An 11,613-nucleotide genomic window follows, 5' to 3' on the forward strand; every position below is an offset into this window, starting at 1 on the left:
GGCCGGTGGGGGGAGGATGTTCGTACCTGTCCCGACTGCAGGCTCCTCCCGTAAAAAGAAGATCCGGTGGACGACCCCCAAACGTTCTTGTTTATTTTTGTTTTCATTGTTTATTTCTGCAAATGTACAGTTAGTGTAACATGTATTCTTTCTTTTCTTTCATAATAAATATTTTGTAAAGTTCGTAAATTGCCAATTATGATTTTTGGTTGACGCTCCCCTCATTGTATTTGTTAGATTAGGATAATTATTGTTAATAAGCGGGAAAGTCACCCGCGGAGAAACCCTGCTGGGTTGAGGGAGAAGCAGGGGTATATTTTAAGTTCCGAAGAATCAATTGTTCTTAAATGTCCTAATCACCTACTAGCCTCTCTTCTAGCTCGCCGTTCCTGGAGTCGACGTTGGAAAAATAAGGTTTGATATCGTTCAACATGGGGTTGTGGAAACCCCATGTATTCTCTACCCCCGGGACAGCTGTGACGAGGCAACATAACCCTAGAGGTTATGTTGATTTTTGCCCTCCGCACGCCCCCTATTTCTTACTAGATTCACACACGCAATACACACCGTTGGAGAGCCCCTTTCCTTAGTTCCTTCCCCTTCCCCCAATCCCCTACTCACCGCGCTCGGACAGCGCGAGAAACACCAACAAGAAGCACCACTGAAGGATGGGATGACGTAGGCCGTCCCCCTCCTTCCCGCGGTCCCCTACTCACCGCGCTCAGCCACCAACGTAAGAGGATGATGACGTAGCGCGTCCCCCTCCGCCGCAGTCCCCTGTTCACCACGCGCTACAGGACAATGGGCGCACACGCACGTTGCGTAGTGCGCCACCCCGCCACCCCTCAGCCCCCGAAGATGCCCACAAGCATCGATCGGTGGATCAGGGGAAGGCGAAGAACTCACCCCGGAAACGGACGAAATTGGGCCGAGGACCCCCGAATACTTCGGGGAGTTCCTCAAGTGGACAATAACTCGTCACTCGTTGTTCGGCTGTCAATCAAGTGATACAGTGCGCCCCATTATTCTGAATATTATAAATCGCGGAGGAATAGTTGAGTGGCCCAGGACGTCCGAGCTGGAAGAGAGGCTCATACTGGACCAGGATCAACCTGTTGCCCCCCAGGAAGAGGCACAGAACCCAGAGGACCCAGATAAGGAGGACAAAACCCCCAGGAACTCGGAAAATCATCGGCCGAGTGAGTACCCTTTCTTTTCCCCTCATCACCCAGCGGCATCATTCTCCCCAATTACAATTCGCGGAACCCCTCCAACGGTGTAAATCCTTATTATTTCTTTTCTAGGGATTATTAATATTCTGATTGTATTGTTTCTATTATTATTATTGTTGGATCCCTCAATTCTTCCCCTTTTGTTTCAAAGTAGAGCCACCCCCTTTTTTTCATTATATAATATAAAAAGTGGTCCGACAAGTGACCTGCCTGCCCCCCACCCCTGAGATATTCCAAGAAACAGGCATTATTTTCTATATTGTAATTTAAACAAAACATTGTGATTCTATTGAGTAATATTTCAAATAAATGTATTTAATATAACAGCCTCTGCCCCGTTTTATTTAACATTTGACCCGCCCTCTAATTTATTAACTAATAATTAGGGAAAAGGTCACAACCGTTATAGGAGTTACACGTGACATGACGTCACGCAACAGTCATGCGCAATGATAACTTTGTATTCCCAACATTACTTCATCATTTGTTTTTTTTTATATAGGCAACATGCAAAATTTCCAGTGAAATTTCCAAGAATCTCCGCTGAAATACCGTGTTGGCTATACAAAATAACGTCGAATGGTGCAATCCCAATGGCCAAGATTTGGATGGGAAAAATAATCTAGAAAATCTCATTACTAATGATAAAATCCGATAAATTCATCTCGAGTTCCGTAGCTAAAATCGAGTTTTCTTCATATTTTAGAATCTTCAGACGGCGATGTCGTCCAGGCTTCCGCTTCGCGCAAAAGGTGTTATAATTACGTCGCTAAACCGGAACAGACCGGAACTACAACTTTTGATAATCCTTCGTGTATCGTTTGAGAGATACTTCCGAATGCCGTGGTAAACTTTATTCGGATATTAATGGGGTGAATAAAATACTCGAAATTCTAACACTTTTTTATAATATCAGTGAATATATTTGGGTTTGGATTGTACAGTGTCACAGTGGACTGTATTGAATGTTGGGAATGAATTTATCGTACTGACTCAAGATGAGCAAGTCGCAGCCTTTATACCGAGCTAGAATCGTTGTAAATTGCTCGGCATTGTAAAATTGGGGAATTCTCGGAACAACTAAATATTGGGAATCTAACACAAATATTGGGACTCATAAAGTTAGAGTAGGGTCTAGATCCCCTGGGACGCGGACGATGGTCATAGGGACTAGGGATATAGTGACCTGGGATTAGGAATTTTTAGTGGAAGTGCTTTTATGACACTACATTAAAATATGAAAATTATGATCGTAAATGAGTGGGGAAAATTAAGATACAGATGTTCTATTAATAAAATTCGTAATCCTAATGAGACACCATATGAAGAGCAAATTGCTATCACGACTCAACATTCTCCCCCGTTGAGAGGCTGGACCGATCAATGGTAGCTGCAGTGTTTGTGGGTTGAAGCCTTGTTGGTAGATCATCTGAGGGAGAGGGTTCTACAGGAAGAACTGCCAATTTCTTGACGTTGTGCTTGTAGACACCTGAGGCTGTCTTCAACTGAACAGACCTGATGATTCCATCCTCGCCTGGATGGACACTGATGACTCTCCCCAATTTCCATTTGAGAGGGGGTAGGTTGTCGTCCCTGATAACCACAATGGAACCTGTCTTGATTTGGTGGTCCCCTTTGGCCCACTTCTTCCTAACGTTCAGCTCGTTGAGATACTCCTTGTGCCATCAATTCCAGAAGTCTTGTTTCAGCTTCTGGATGTGTTGCCAAGAAGACAAGCGGTTGCTCGGAGTCTCGATGAAATTAGGCTCCGGCAAATTGGTGAAGGTATCACCGATCAGGAAATGAGCAGGTGTGAGAGCTGAGAGGTCGTTGGGATCCGATGACATAGGCGTCAAAGGACGCGAATTCAGGATGGCTTCGATCTCGGCAGCCAGTGTCGTGAGGTCTTCGAAGCTGAGCAGGGTGTTTTCGGCAACTCGGAGGAAATGGTGCTTGAATGATTTCACCGCGGCTTCCCAAATACCTCCCACATGAGGTGCTTGGGGTGGAATGAAATACCAAGTTATTCCTTTCTCTGCAATGTAATTGTTAAGCTCCTTCTGCAGTCCTTCGGAGTTGAACAGTTGATAGAGCTCTCTCAGTTCATTGCAGGCACCCTTGAAATTTGTTCCGTTGTCAGAGGAGATGGAAGAGCATAATCCTCTTCGGCTGATGAAACGGCGAAGAACAGTTAGGAACGCTTCTGTTGTGAGATCACTGGCTACCTCGATATGTACAGCCTTAGAAGAAAGGCACACGAAGATGGCGATATAAACCTTAATACGCCCACGGTTGCGGGACCTCCTTTCCTTAATGAAGAATGGACCGCAGTAGTCCACACCAGTGTTGTAAAATGGGCGTGTTGCTGTCACTCTTTCCCTGGGTAGCATGCCCATTTGATATTCCACGTCAGGGGGCTTGGCACGAATACATCGGTGGCACTTCTTGATAACGTGACGAACTTGATTTTTTCCATCTAGCAGCCAGAACCGTTGCCGAATATTGTAGAGGGTGCTCTGGATACCAGCATGAAGACAATTGCGATGTGTCCACTCAATTATCAAACGCGTGGCAGCAGAATTCTTGGGAAGCAATATTGCATGTTTCTGATTGAATGCTAAATCAGACCGTTGAATTCTGCCTCCTACTCTGATTAGGCCTTCAGAGTCGAGAAAAGGATTCAATTGAAGTAATGGACTCGTTGATTTCACTGAATTGGTGGCCTTGAGGTCAGTTAATTCTGCCTTGAAATGTTTCCCTTGAATTAATCTCATGGTAGGGATGAACGCTTGTTAGATCTCCGTGGCCGTGATGAATTTATCTCTGGGTGAATCTTCCTTCTTGATCTTCCATCGTAAGATTCGAGCGATGATCTTCTGGACCTTGATGATTGAGGAATGTCTCGTGAAGAGTTCAGCAAGATGTTCCTTGGAGGTCCTTTCGATGGTAGAGAGGCAGGTTTGGATCCGCATTTCAGGTGCTTGATTGGGAAATGACAGGGGTAGAGAAGGCCAATCCTTCTCTCCCCTGGTGAGCCATGCTGGTCCCCTAACCCACAGATGATTTCGGAGAAATTCTGCTGGTGATTGTCCTCTGGAGATAGCATCCGCTGGGTTCTCGTGGGTCCGCACATGTCTCCAGTCTCTGGCATTGGTCTTCTGTTGAATTGACATCACTCTATTCTTCACGAATGTTTTCAGCAATTCTGGTTTTGTGTCAATCCAGTGTAACACAGTCGATGAATCAGTTCAGAATACAGCACGGTTTATGTTTGTGTTTATGGTTTTACAGACGGTCGAGTATAATTGAGAAAGCAAAAGAGCAGCACATAGTTCCAATCGCGGAATTGATTGGGGATTTCTCAACGGAGTCACACGTGATTTGGCGCAGAATAATTGGGAACTCGTCTGGTCGTTGTTAGAGATTGTCCTAACATAAATGCAAGCACCATAAGCTTTCTGGCTTGCATCGCAAAACCCATGTATTTGTAGCTCCTTGACACTGTTTTGGAGCACCTTGCGTTGAAAAGCGAAATTATTGAGAAGAGGGAGATCACGAGCAAATTCCTGCCAGGTTGTCTCAATGTTCTTAGGCACGGATTCGTCCCAATTAAGATTGAGGCGCCACAGATCCTGTTTTATAAGTTTTGCCTGAACCACAACTGGATTTAATAATCCGAGAGGATCGAATATCCTTGGGATATCCGATGAAATTGTCCTCATTGTTGTTTTTATCCTCGTGGCAATAGGACACACTGAATAGATGATTTCATCTCGATTGAAATCCCATCGAACACCTAGTGTCTTCAAGGTTGAATCACCGCCGTGGAGTAATTGCAAGTTCACACTGGACTCCGGGAGTCCTTGAAGAAGTTCGGGATGATTCGAAGCACATTGACGAAGGTTAAAACCACCACATTTCAGAAGCGACATCAAATCATCGCGAAGTTGCATAGCTTCTTGAAGAGTCTCTGCACCAGTGAGCACATCATCGACGTAGAGATCTCGTTTCAAGATTCTTGATGCAGTTGGATATCTCTGCTGTTCATCTTCGGCCAACTGCTGAAGACATCTCACAGCGAGATAGGGTGCGGAGGCAATCCCGAAGGTAACTGTTTGGAGTTCATAGGCTGTCAGCTGATTGTCGTTATCTCTCCAGAGAATTCTTTGGTATTTGTGATCTTCAGGACGCACTAGTACCTGCCGGTACATCTTCTCGATGTCTCCCGTTAAAACATAATTGTGAAGTCGGAATCGCAAGATGAGAGAAAAGATATCATCTTGGATGGTTGGCCCGATCATGAGCACGTTATTAAGAGACAGCTTGGAACTAGACGGGGCAGAAGCATCGAACACAACCCGTACCTTCGTGGTCAGGCTGGTCTCCTTGATCACTGAATGATGTGGAAGATAGAAGCCCTCTTCTATCTCGTTCTCCACCTTCTTCATGTGTCCTAGTTGTAGATATTCTTCCAGTACTGCTGAATACTGCTTCTTGAATTCTGGATTCTGTTTAAAACGTCGTTCCAGTCCGTAGAGCCTCTGTTCCGCCTGCTTGCGAGAGCAACCGAGTTGATGCACCTTGTTGTTGAAGGGAAGAGCGACCACGTATCGCCCTTCCTCATTCCCGGTCACATGGTTGAGGAAATGTTCCTCGCACAAATTGTCCTGTTTGTCGGATTCATGAGATTGAAGCCCATCTTCAATCTCCCAGAATCTTTTGACTTCATCTAAGAGTGATAGATGATTGCATCTTGTAATTTGACAACTCTTGCTCGGGACGTTACCACCGATGACCCAACCGAACACAGTTTTTTGGAGGATGAGATCAGTCTCTGAAGTTGACGACAATTTGATTTGTCCGCCACTCAGAGCTGCCAATGAAATACCTGACCCAAGGATGAGATCCACTGCTGCTGGTTTATGGAAGTCTGGATCCGCCAATTTGAGATTCTTAGGAATATCCGAAAGATGTCGAGGTATTTGCTGATCAGGGGTACGCTTGGAGATGATGGGCACAATGTGGAACTGAAGCTCCCGCTTGAAGTCATTGATGCACGATTGAATCACAGCAGAGATGAAGTGGTGGGATATCGTGGTATTTTCGTTGATGCTTCCCACTGGAATAGCACTCTTTATTTTCTTCAGGCTCAATTTTGATGCGAGGTCACTTGTAATGAAGTTGGCGGATGATCCTGTGTCAAGGAGTGCACGACAAAGCTCTGGATGATGTCCGTCATCAAACACCTTGATGATCGCAGTGGTGATCAAGTTCTCTGACATCTCCAGTTTGAATGTCCTCGCCACTGTTTTCGCTGTGACCCCTTCATCTGATTGTAGTCATGCTGTTGGGGTTGATGTATTTGATGATGCTGCTGCTGTTGAGGCTTGGGTAGTGGTCACTGATGAGCTGTATGAACCCGGCTTGTCATGGTAGAGAAGTGTGTGGTGAGATTTGTTGCATCTCTTGCATTTGAAGGTGCTGAGGCACTCCTTTGCCCCATGTCCACGACTCAAACAGTTAAAGCACAAGCTTAGATTGCTAGCAGTTTTTTCGCGTTTGGGGACTGGCATTTTGAGGAACTCTTCACAATCCATCACCCGGTATTCGCCTGAACAAATTCCACAATTCCGTTTGGAAGTGGTCACGAATACTTGAGCCTTGGGTTTAACCTGATTCTTTAAGTTTCTGGGTCGTTCACTTCTGGTTATTGGTGCCATTGGAGGTGGAATTGCACTTGAGCATGTGCCACGTACTTCGAGAAATTCTAATAATAACTTGTGTGAGCACATCTCCTTATTCTTTAATTCTGTTTCCCACTGATGGAAGGTCTGGGCACTGATCTTGCATGATATCAAATGAATGATCCAGGAATCCCAAGTATCGACGGGTTCTCCAAGGTTCTTCAAGGCACTGAGATGTTGGCGTATGGTGTCAACTAGATCCTCCAGGGCTTCAGGGGTATCACGATGCAGGCTAGGGATGGAATTTAACAGTGCGATGGGTCTCAAGATATTTTTTCTCGGGTTGTCGTATTTATTTTTTAATAGACTCCAAGCTTCCTCATAATTGCGTTCTGATCCTCCCATAGATGCTACGGCTCTCTTCGCTTTACCGGTGACATTGGCGAGTAAATATTACAGTTTGTGTACGGTAGCGACTGACTCATTGTAATGGATCATCGTTTCGAATTTATCCTTAAATTCGGCCCAATCCTCGATGCTGCCGTCGAATGTTGGTAAGTTTACCTTTGGCAGTCTCAGCTGTTGTTGTTGAGGACCATTGTTTTGTCCAAAGGTGCTCATCATACTGTGGTCTAGCTTTTGGAAAGGCGTGCTACCACTGGTTGATGCTCGTTCTGCTTCTGCAGCCTTCCGCAATAACTTTCGGGCTAATGCTAAGCCTCTCTCAAAGCCAGCCTCGATGTTGTTGACCTCTTCTAGGTGTGCTGGCCTTTCTTCATCAGAGATCCTTTCCATTATTTTATCATGGATGTCGGATAGGGCCTCTATGTGTTTTTTGAGGCTGTCAGTTTTTACCTCAACTTCATCTAGATCTGGAGTTTCGCGCACTGATTCGAGCCACTGGAGAAAGGTTGTCACACGTTGCTTCAGCTCATTTCGTCTACGTACGAGTGTTGTGAACGTAATGGGAGCCACGATGTCTGCGGTATCTTCAGATGGCGAACTGATGTTTTCACGTTGATCTGCCACGGTAACCCCGGATGATGATTGCCTGATAAGCTGTTTGCTTCGGTTGCTCTGTGGAGAGTGTTGAATCGGCATTAATATTTCTTCTCGAAAGTTGCTTCTCCCCCGGTCCACTACCGATGTGAAGAATGCGACACGTTGTAAATGAGAAGAAATTAAAATCCGATTTTGATAATGGACACAATCTCCGATCCGTATGGCAGAGAGTCGGAGAGAATATACGAATTACGCACAAAACACAAACACGAGAAATTACACGAAAATACTAACACGGTTGAAAATTAGATAAGAAATATTGTACAATCCGGCTCGAAGGACCAAAAAATGTATCGTTTGAGAGACACTTCCGAATGCCGTGGTAAACTTTATTCGGATATTAATGGGGTGAATAAAATACTCGAAATTCTAACACTTTTTTATAATATCAGTGAATATATTTGGGTTTGGATTGTACAGTGTCACAGTGGACTGTATTGAATGTTGGGAATGAATTTATCGTACTGACTCAAGATGAGCAAGTCGCAGCCTTTATACCGAGCTAGAATCGTTGTAAATTGCTCGGCATTGTAAAATTGGGGAATTCCCGGAACAACTAAATATTGGGAATCTAACACAAATATTGGGACTCGTAAAGTTAGAGTAGGGTCTAGATCCCCTGGGACGCAGACGATGGTCATAGGGACTAGGGATATAGTGACCTGGGATTAGGAATTTTTAGTGGAAGTGCTTTTATGACACTACATTAAAATATGAAAATTATGATCGTAAATGAGTGGGGAAAATTAAGATACAGATGTTCTATTAATAAAATTCGTAATCCTAATGAGACACCATATGAAGAGCAAATTGCTATCACGACTCAACACTTCGGTTATGGTTAAACGCCGTAGAGGATCTGGTTCTCTCTCAATCCCAATGACCCGGAGTGGCTCCCTTCTGGAGGAATCCTCCGCTTCTCGCCACGTGACTTCGAACGTCGTCCATACAATAATGCAAAATATGGACTTTACTCGTGGCAAGGGCCTGGGTAAGAAAAATCATTTTATCACTGAGCCCATTCAGGCTTCTTTGCATAAGGGTCGACGAGTTTTGGGTCATAGTAACCAAGCTCTGATCAAAGCCATTGGGAAGTGGGATCCATCCCAAGAAATCATAAGCGTTAGGGAGAAAATCTACTGGTTGAGAAATGATCAGGAACCACCAATAGCAGAGGATTTCAGGGGTTGGATGCGCAGGGCTCCCTGGAAAAAGACCATTGATGATGAAACTTTATTTTGCGAGCCCCAGATCCTTCACCAGGTCATAAGCTCGAAGAGCATTTTCGATGGTTTAGAAAAACGTGAAATACAAAGGGCGAGAATTCATTCGAATCCCTTTGAAACAATGAGAGGTGTATTTTTTCTTAATCGACATGCTGTAAAAATGGCTAATATTGACAGAACCTGCAATTTCATGTTCACTAATCCAACAACTGCAAATCCAAATGAGATCCTCTACTTCGCCGACGTATGCGCCGGTCCTGGAGGATTCAGTGAATATGTCCTGTGGAGGAGGAAGTGGCATGCAAAGGGCTTTGGATTCATCCTGAGGGGTTCCAACGACTTTCAATTACATAACTTTTACGCTGGACCACCAGAAACTTTTCATCCTTTTTATGGACCCAAAGGTGATGGTAATATTTATGATCTGGAGAATCAACTCGCCTATCAGCAACTTATCATGAATCATACCCAAGGACAGGGTGTTCACTTCATGATGGCTGATGGAGGATTTGCGGTTGAGGGAATAGAAAGTATTCAGGAGATTTTGTCGAAACAGTTATACTTGTGCCAATGCCTGGTTGCCCTTAAGATTGTGCGGACAGGTGGACACTTTGTTACTAAGTTGTTCGATCTGTTGACACCATTCAGCGTGGGATTGATTTACTTGCTATACAGATGCTTCGAAAAAATATCAATTTTCAAGCCGAATACATCTAGACCTGGCAACTCTGAAAGGTGTGTATTGTCTTATTTTTTCAAAATAGAATACATTTTTTTTTTTGTAAATTTTCCAATAATTTCATTAATTTTTCTTTCTTGTGTTCTAGCACAAGTAAACGAATTAACTAAATGAAATTCCGGATATATTAAGTGTTGGGAGAGAACAAGGAGTAAGCGTCTTGTCTCTGCTGTATCGTGGAGCTAACTAACTCTATTCCTCTTCTCTTACAAGTAAGTGCGATGAAGGGGTGTGTTTTTCCCGGAATTTGAAGAGTGAGGGTTGTTGCAAGCAAATAGAATTGAAGAAACTATCCTGTGGGTTTTCTTATTGGTCATGTGCTAGAAAGAGATTGTGAGAGTAGAGGGGTCTACGAAGAAGCCCTAGAGGGGAATTGGGGTCCTTCTCAAGAGGCCCAAATGTGACAAAAAAAACGGGTGGAGAGGAATGGCTTTATTGCACTGAGGCCTTATTGCTCGTACGTGTCTTGAAACTCTTTTTCTGACTTAAGGGGGAATTTCCCCACATACATTTTTTCTATTTGCTTTACGGTTTAACAGGATAAAATTTATGATTTATTTATGACTACTTGAGTTGAAAGATTTGAAGTGAACGCGTAGTAATTTTTTCCGGCGAATTTCTCTGGCTTAACTCTATGGTTTGTTTGAGACTGAACAATTGACATCTACCGGATCAGACTAGAATAGTCCCTAAGCTCTTGAAACCAGAGGAGAGACTTTGTTCAATCGTCGTCGAATCTGTTGTAAACTACCTGAGCGCTCCTCCCGTGATTTTGACTTCTAAGAATGTGACAATAACTATCCTGGAAAATCCCTGTGATTGGTATGCAATACTCTGTGGATCGGATGCCAGTGGAACAACACCTAGCAAACAATTGACTTTCTACTTGGGTATGGGAAGAACCAATGTCTTTATGTTAGTGAAGAATACCTGGGAGAGGGCCGACAATATTGAACTGTCTCCTAATACATTTGTTTATGCTGAACTGGTGGAGGAGATGAGAGGACTGGAAAATAATATCCGGAGAACTGAAGCACTGCATATTGTCGATGCTTATCTCCTGGGAGGAGAGCATGTCAGCAGAAATTCACTTCCAGAAAGGTATGTTTTGGACTTTTTAAAAAATTTTATACTGACGTTTGAAAATAATTTTCTAATCTATTTGAAATCATCGTGTTTTTAGGTATGCTCTCATCAATAAATTCTGTGAGGCTCTGTGGAAGCCCAATAACTCTGCGTATTGTCCAGTTCGTGCCAAGGAATTGCATCCTCTGGATCGTGAGCAACCCATGAAACTTCATGTACAACCCTGTACATTGATAAACAAGACGAAATTATTGGTACATTATCTACAAGATTCATACCCGAGGAGGGCACGCCCCGATAACGATCCACTATCCTTTGTACCAAATATTGTGGTATTCTTGAAGACAACTAGTGCGCCCTGGACACGAGTTATCAGTAAGAAACCTAGCCATTATTATTACTTCAATTCTATGACGAATGATAATTTTTATGCTAATCGTCGACCAGAATCAGCTTGTGCCAGCTTCCTCGAGACATTTGTTACTCGAGTGCAGTGGCATTGGCCGGGGGATTCATCTCTGTCAATTAATTATATATACGATAATGTAAAACAGAAGTGCCCTGTTTATCTACCGGAAGATTAG

General features: G+C 43.8%; 3 protein-coding genes across 3 annotated transcripts; 1 reads left to right on the plus strand and 2 right to left on the minus strand.

Moving 5' to 3' along the window:
• Positions 1–2,917: 2,917 nt before the first annotated feature.
• LOC135171586 (uncharacterized) lies at positions 2,918–4,006 on the minus strand. Its single transcript, XM_064138216.1, has one exon. It carries the CDS (start codon positions 4,004–4,006, stop codon positions 2,918–2,920), a length of 1,089 nt encoding a protein of 362 aa, XP_063994286.1.
• Positions 4,007–4,480: 474 nt separating this feature from the next.
• Positions 4,481–6,514, minus strand: LOC135171587 (uncharacterized). Its single transcript, XM_064138217.1, has one exon. It carries the CDS (start codon positions 6,512–6,514, stop codon positions 4,481–4,483), a length of 2,034 nt encoding a protein of 677 aa, XP_063994287.1.
• Positions 6,515–8,764: 2,250 nt separating this feature from the next.
• Positions 8,765–11,613, plus strand: LOC135171588 (cap-specific mRNA (nucleoside-2'-O-)-methyltransferase 1-like). Its single transcript, XM_064138218.1, has 6 exons — positions 8,765–9,943; positions 10,032–10,036; positions 10,157–10,172; positions 10,268–10,276; positions 10,620–11,044; positions 11,127–11,613. Exons 1-6 carry the CDS (start codon positions 8,765–8,767, stop codon positions 11,611–11,613), a joined length of 2,121 nt encoding a protein of 706 aa, XP_063994288.1.

This window comes from Diachasmimorpha longicaudata, chromosome 20, assembly GCF_034640455.1.
Source record: "Diachasmimorpha longicaudata isolate KC_UGA_2023 chromosome 20, iyDiaLong2, whole genome shotgun sequence".
In the NCBI taxonomy this organism is placed as follows: domain Eukaryota; kingdom Metazoa; phylum Arthropoda; class Insecta; order Hymenoptera; family Braconidae; genus Diachasmimorpha; species Diachasmimorpha longicaudata.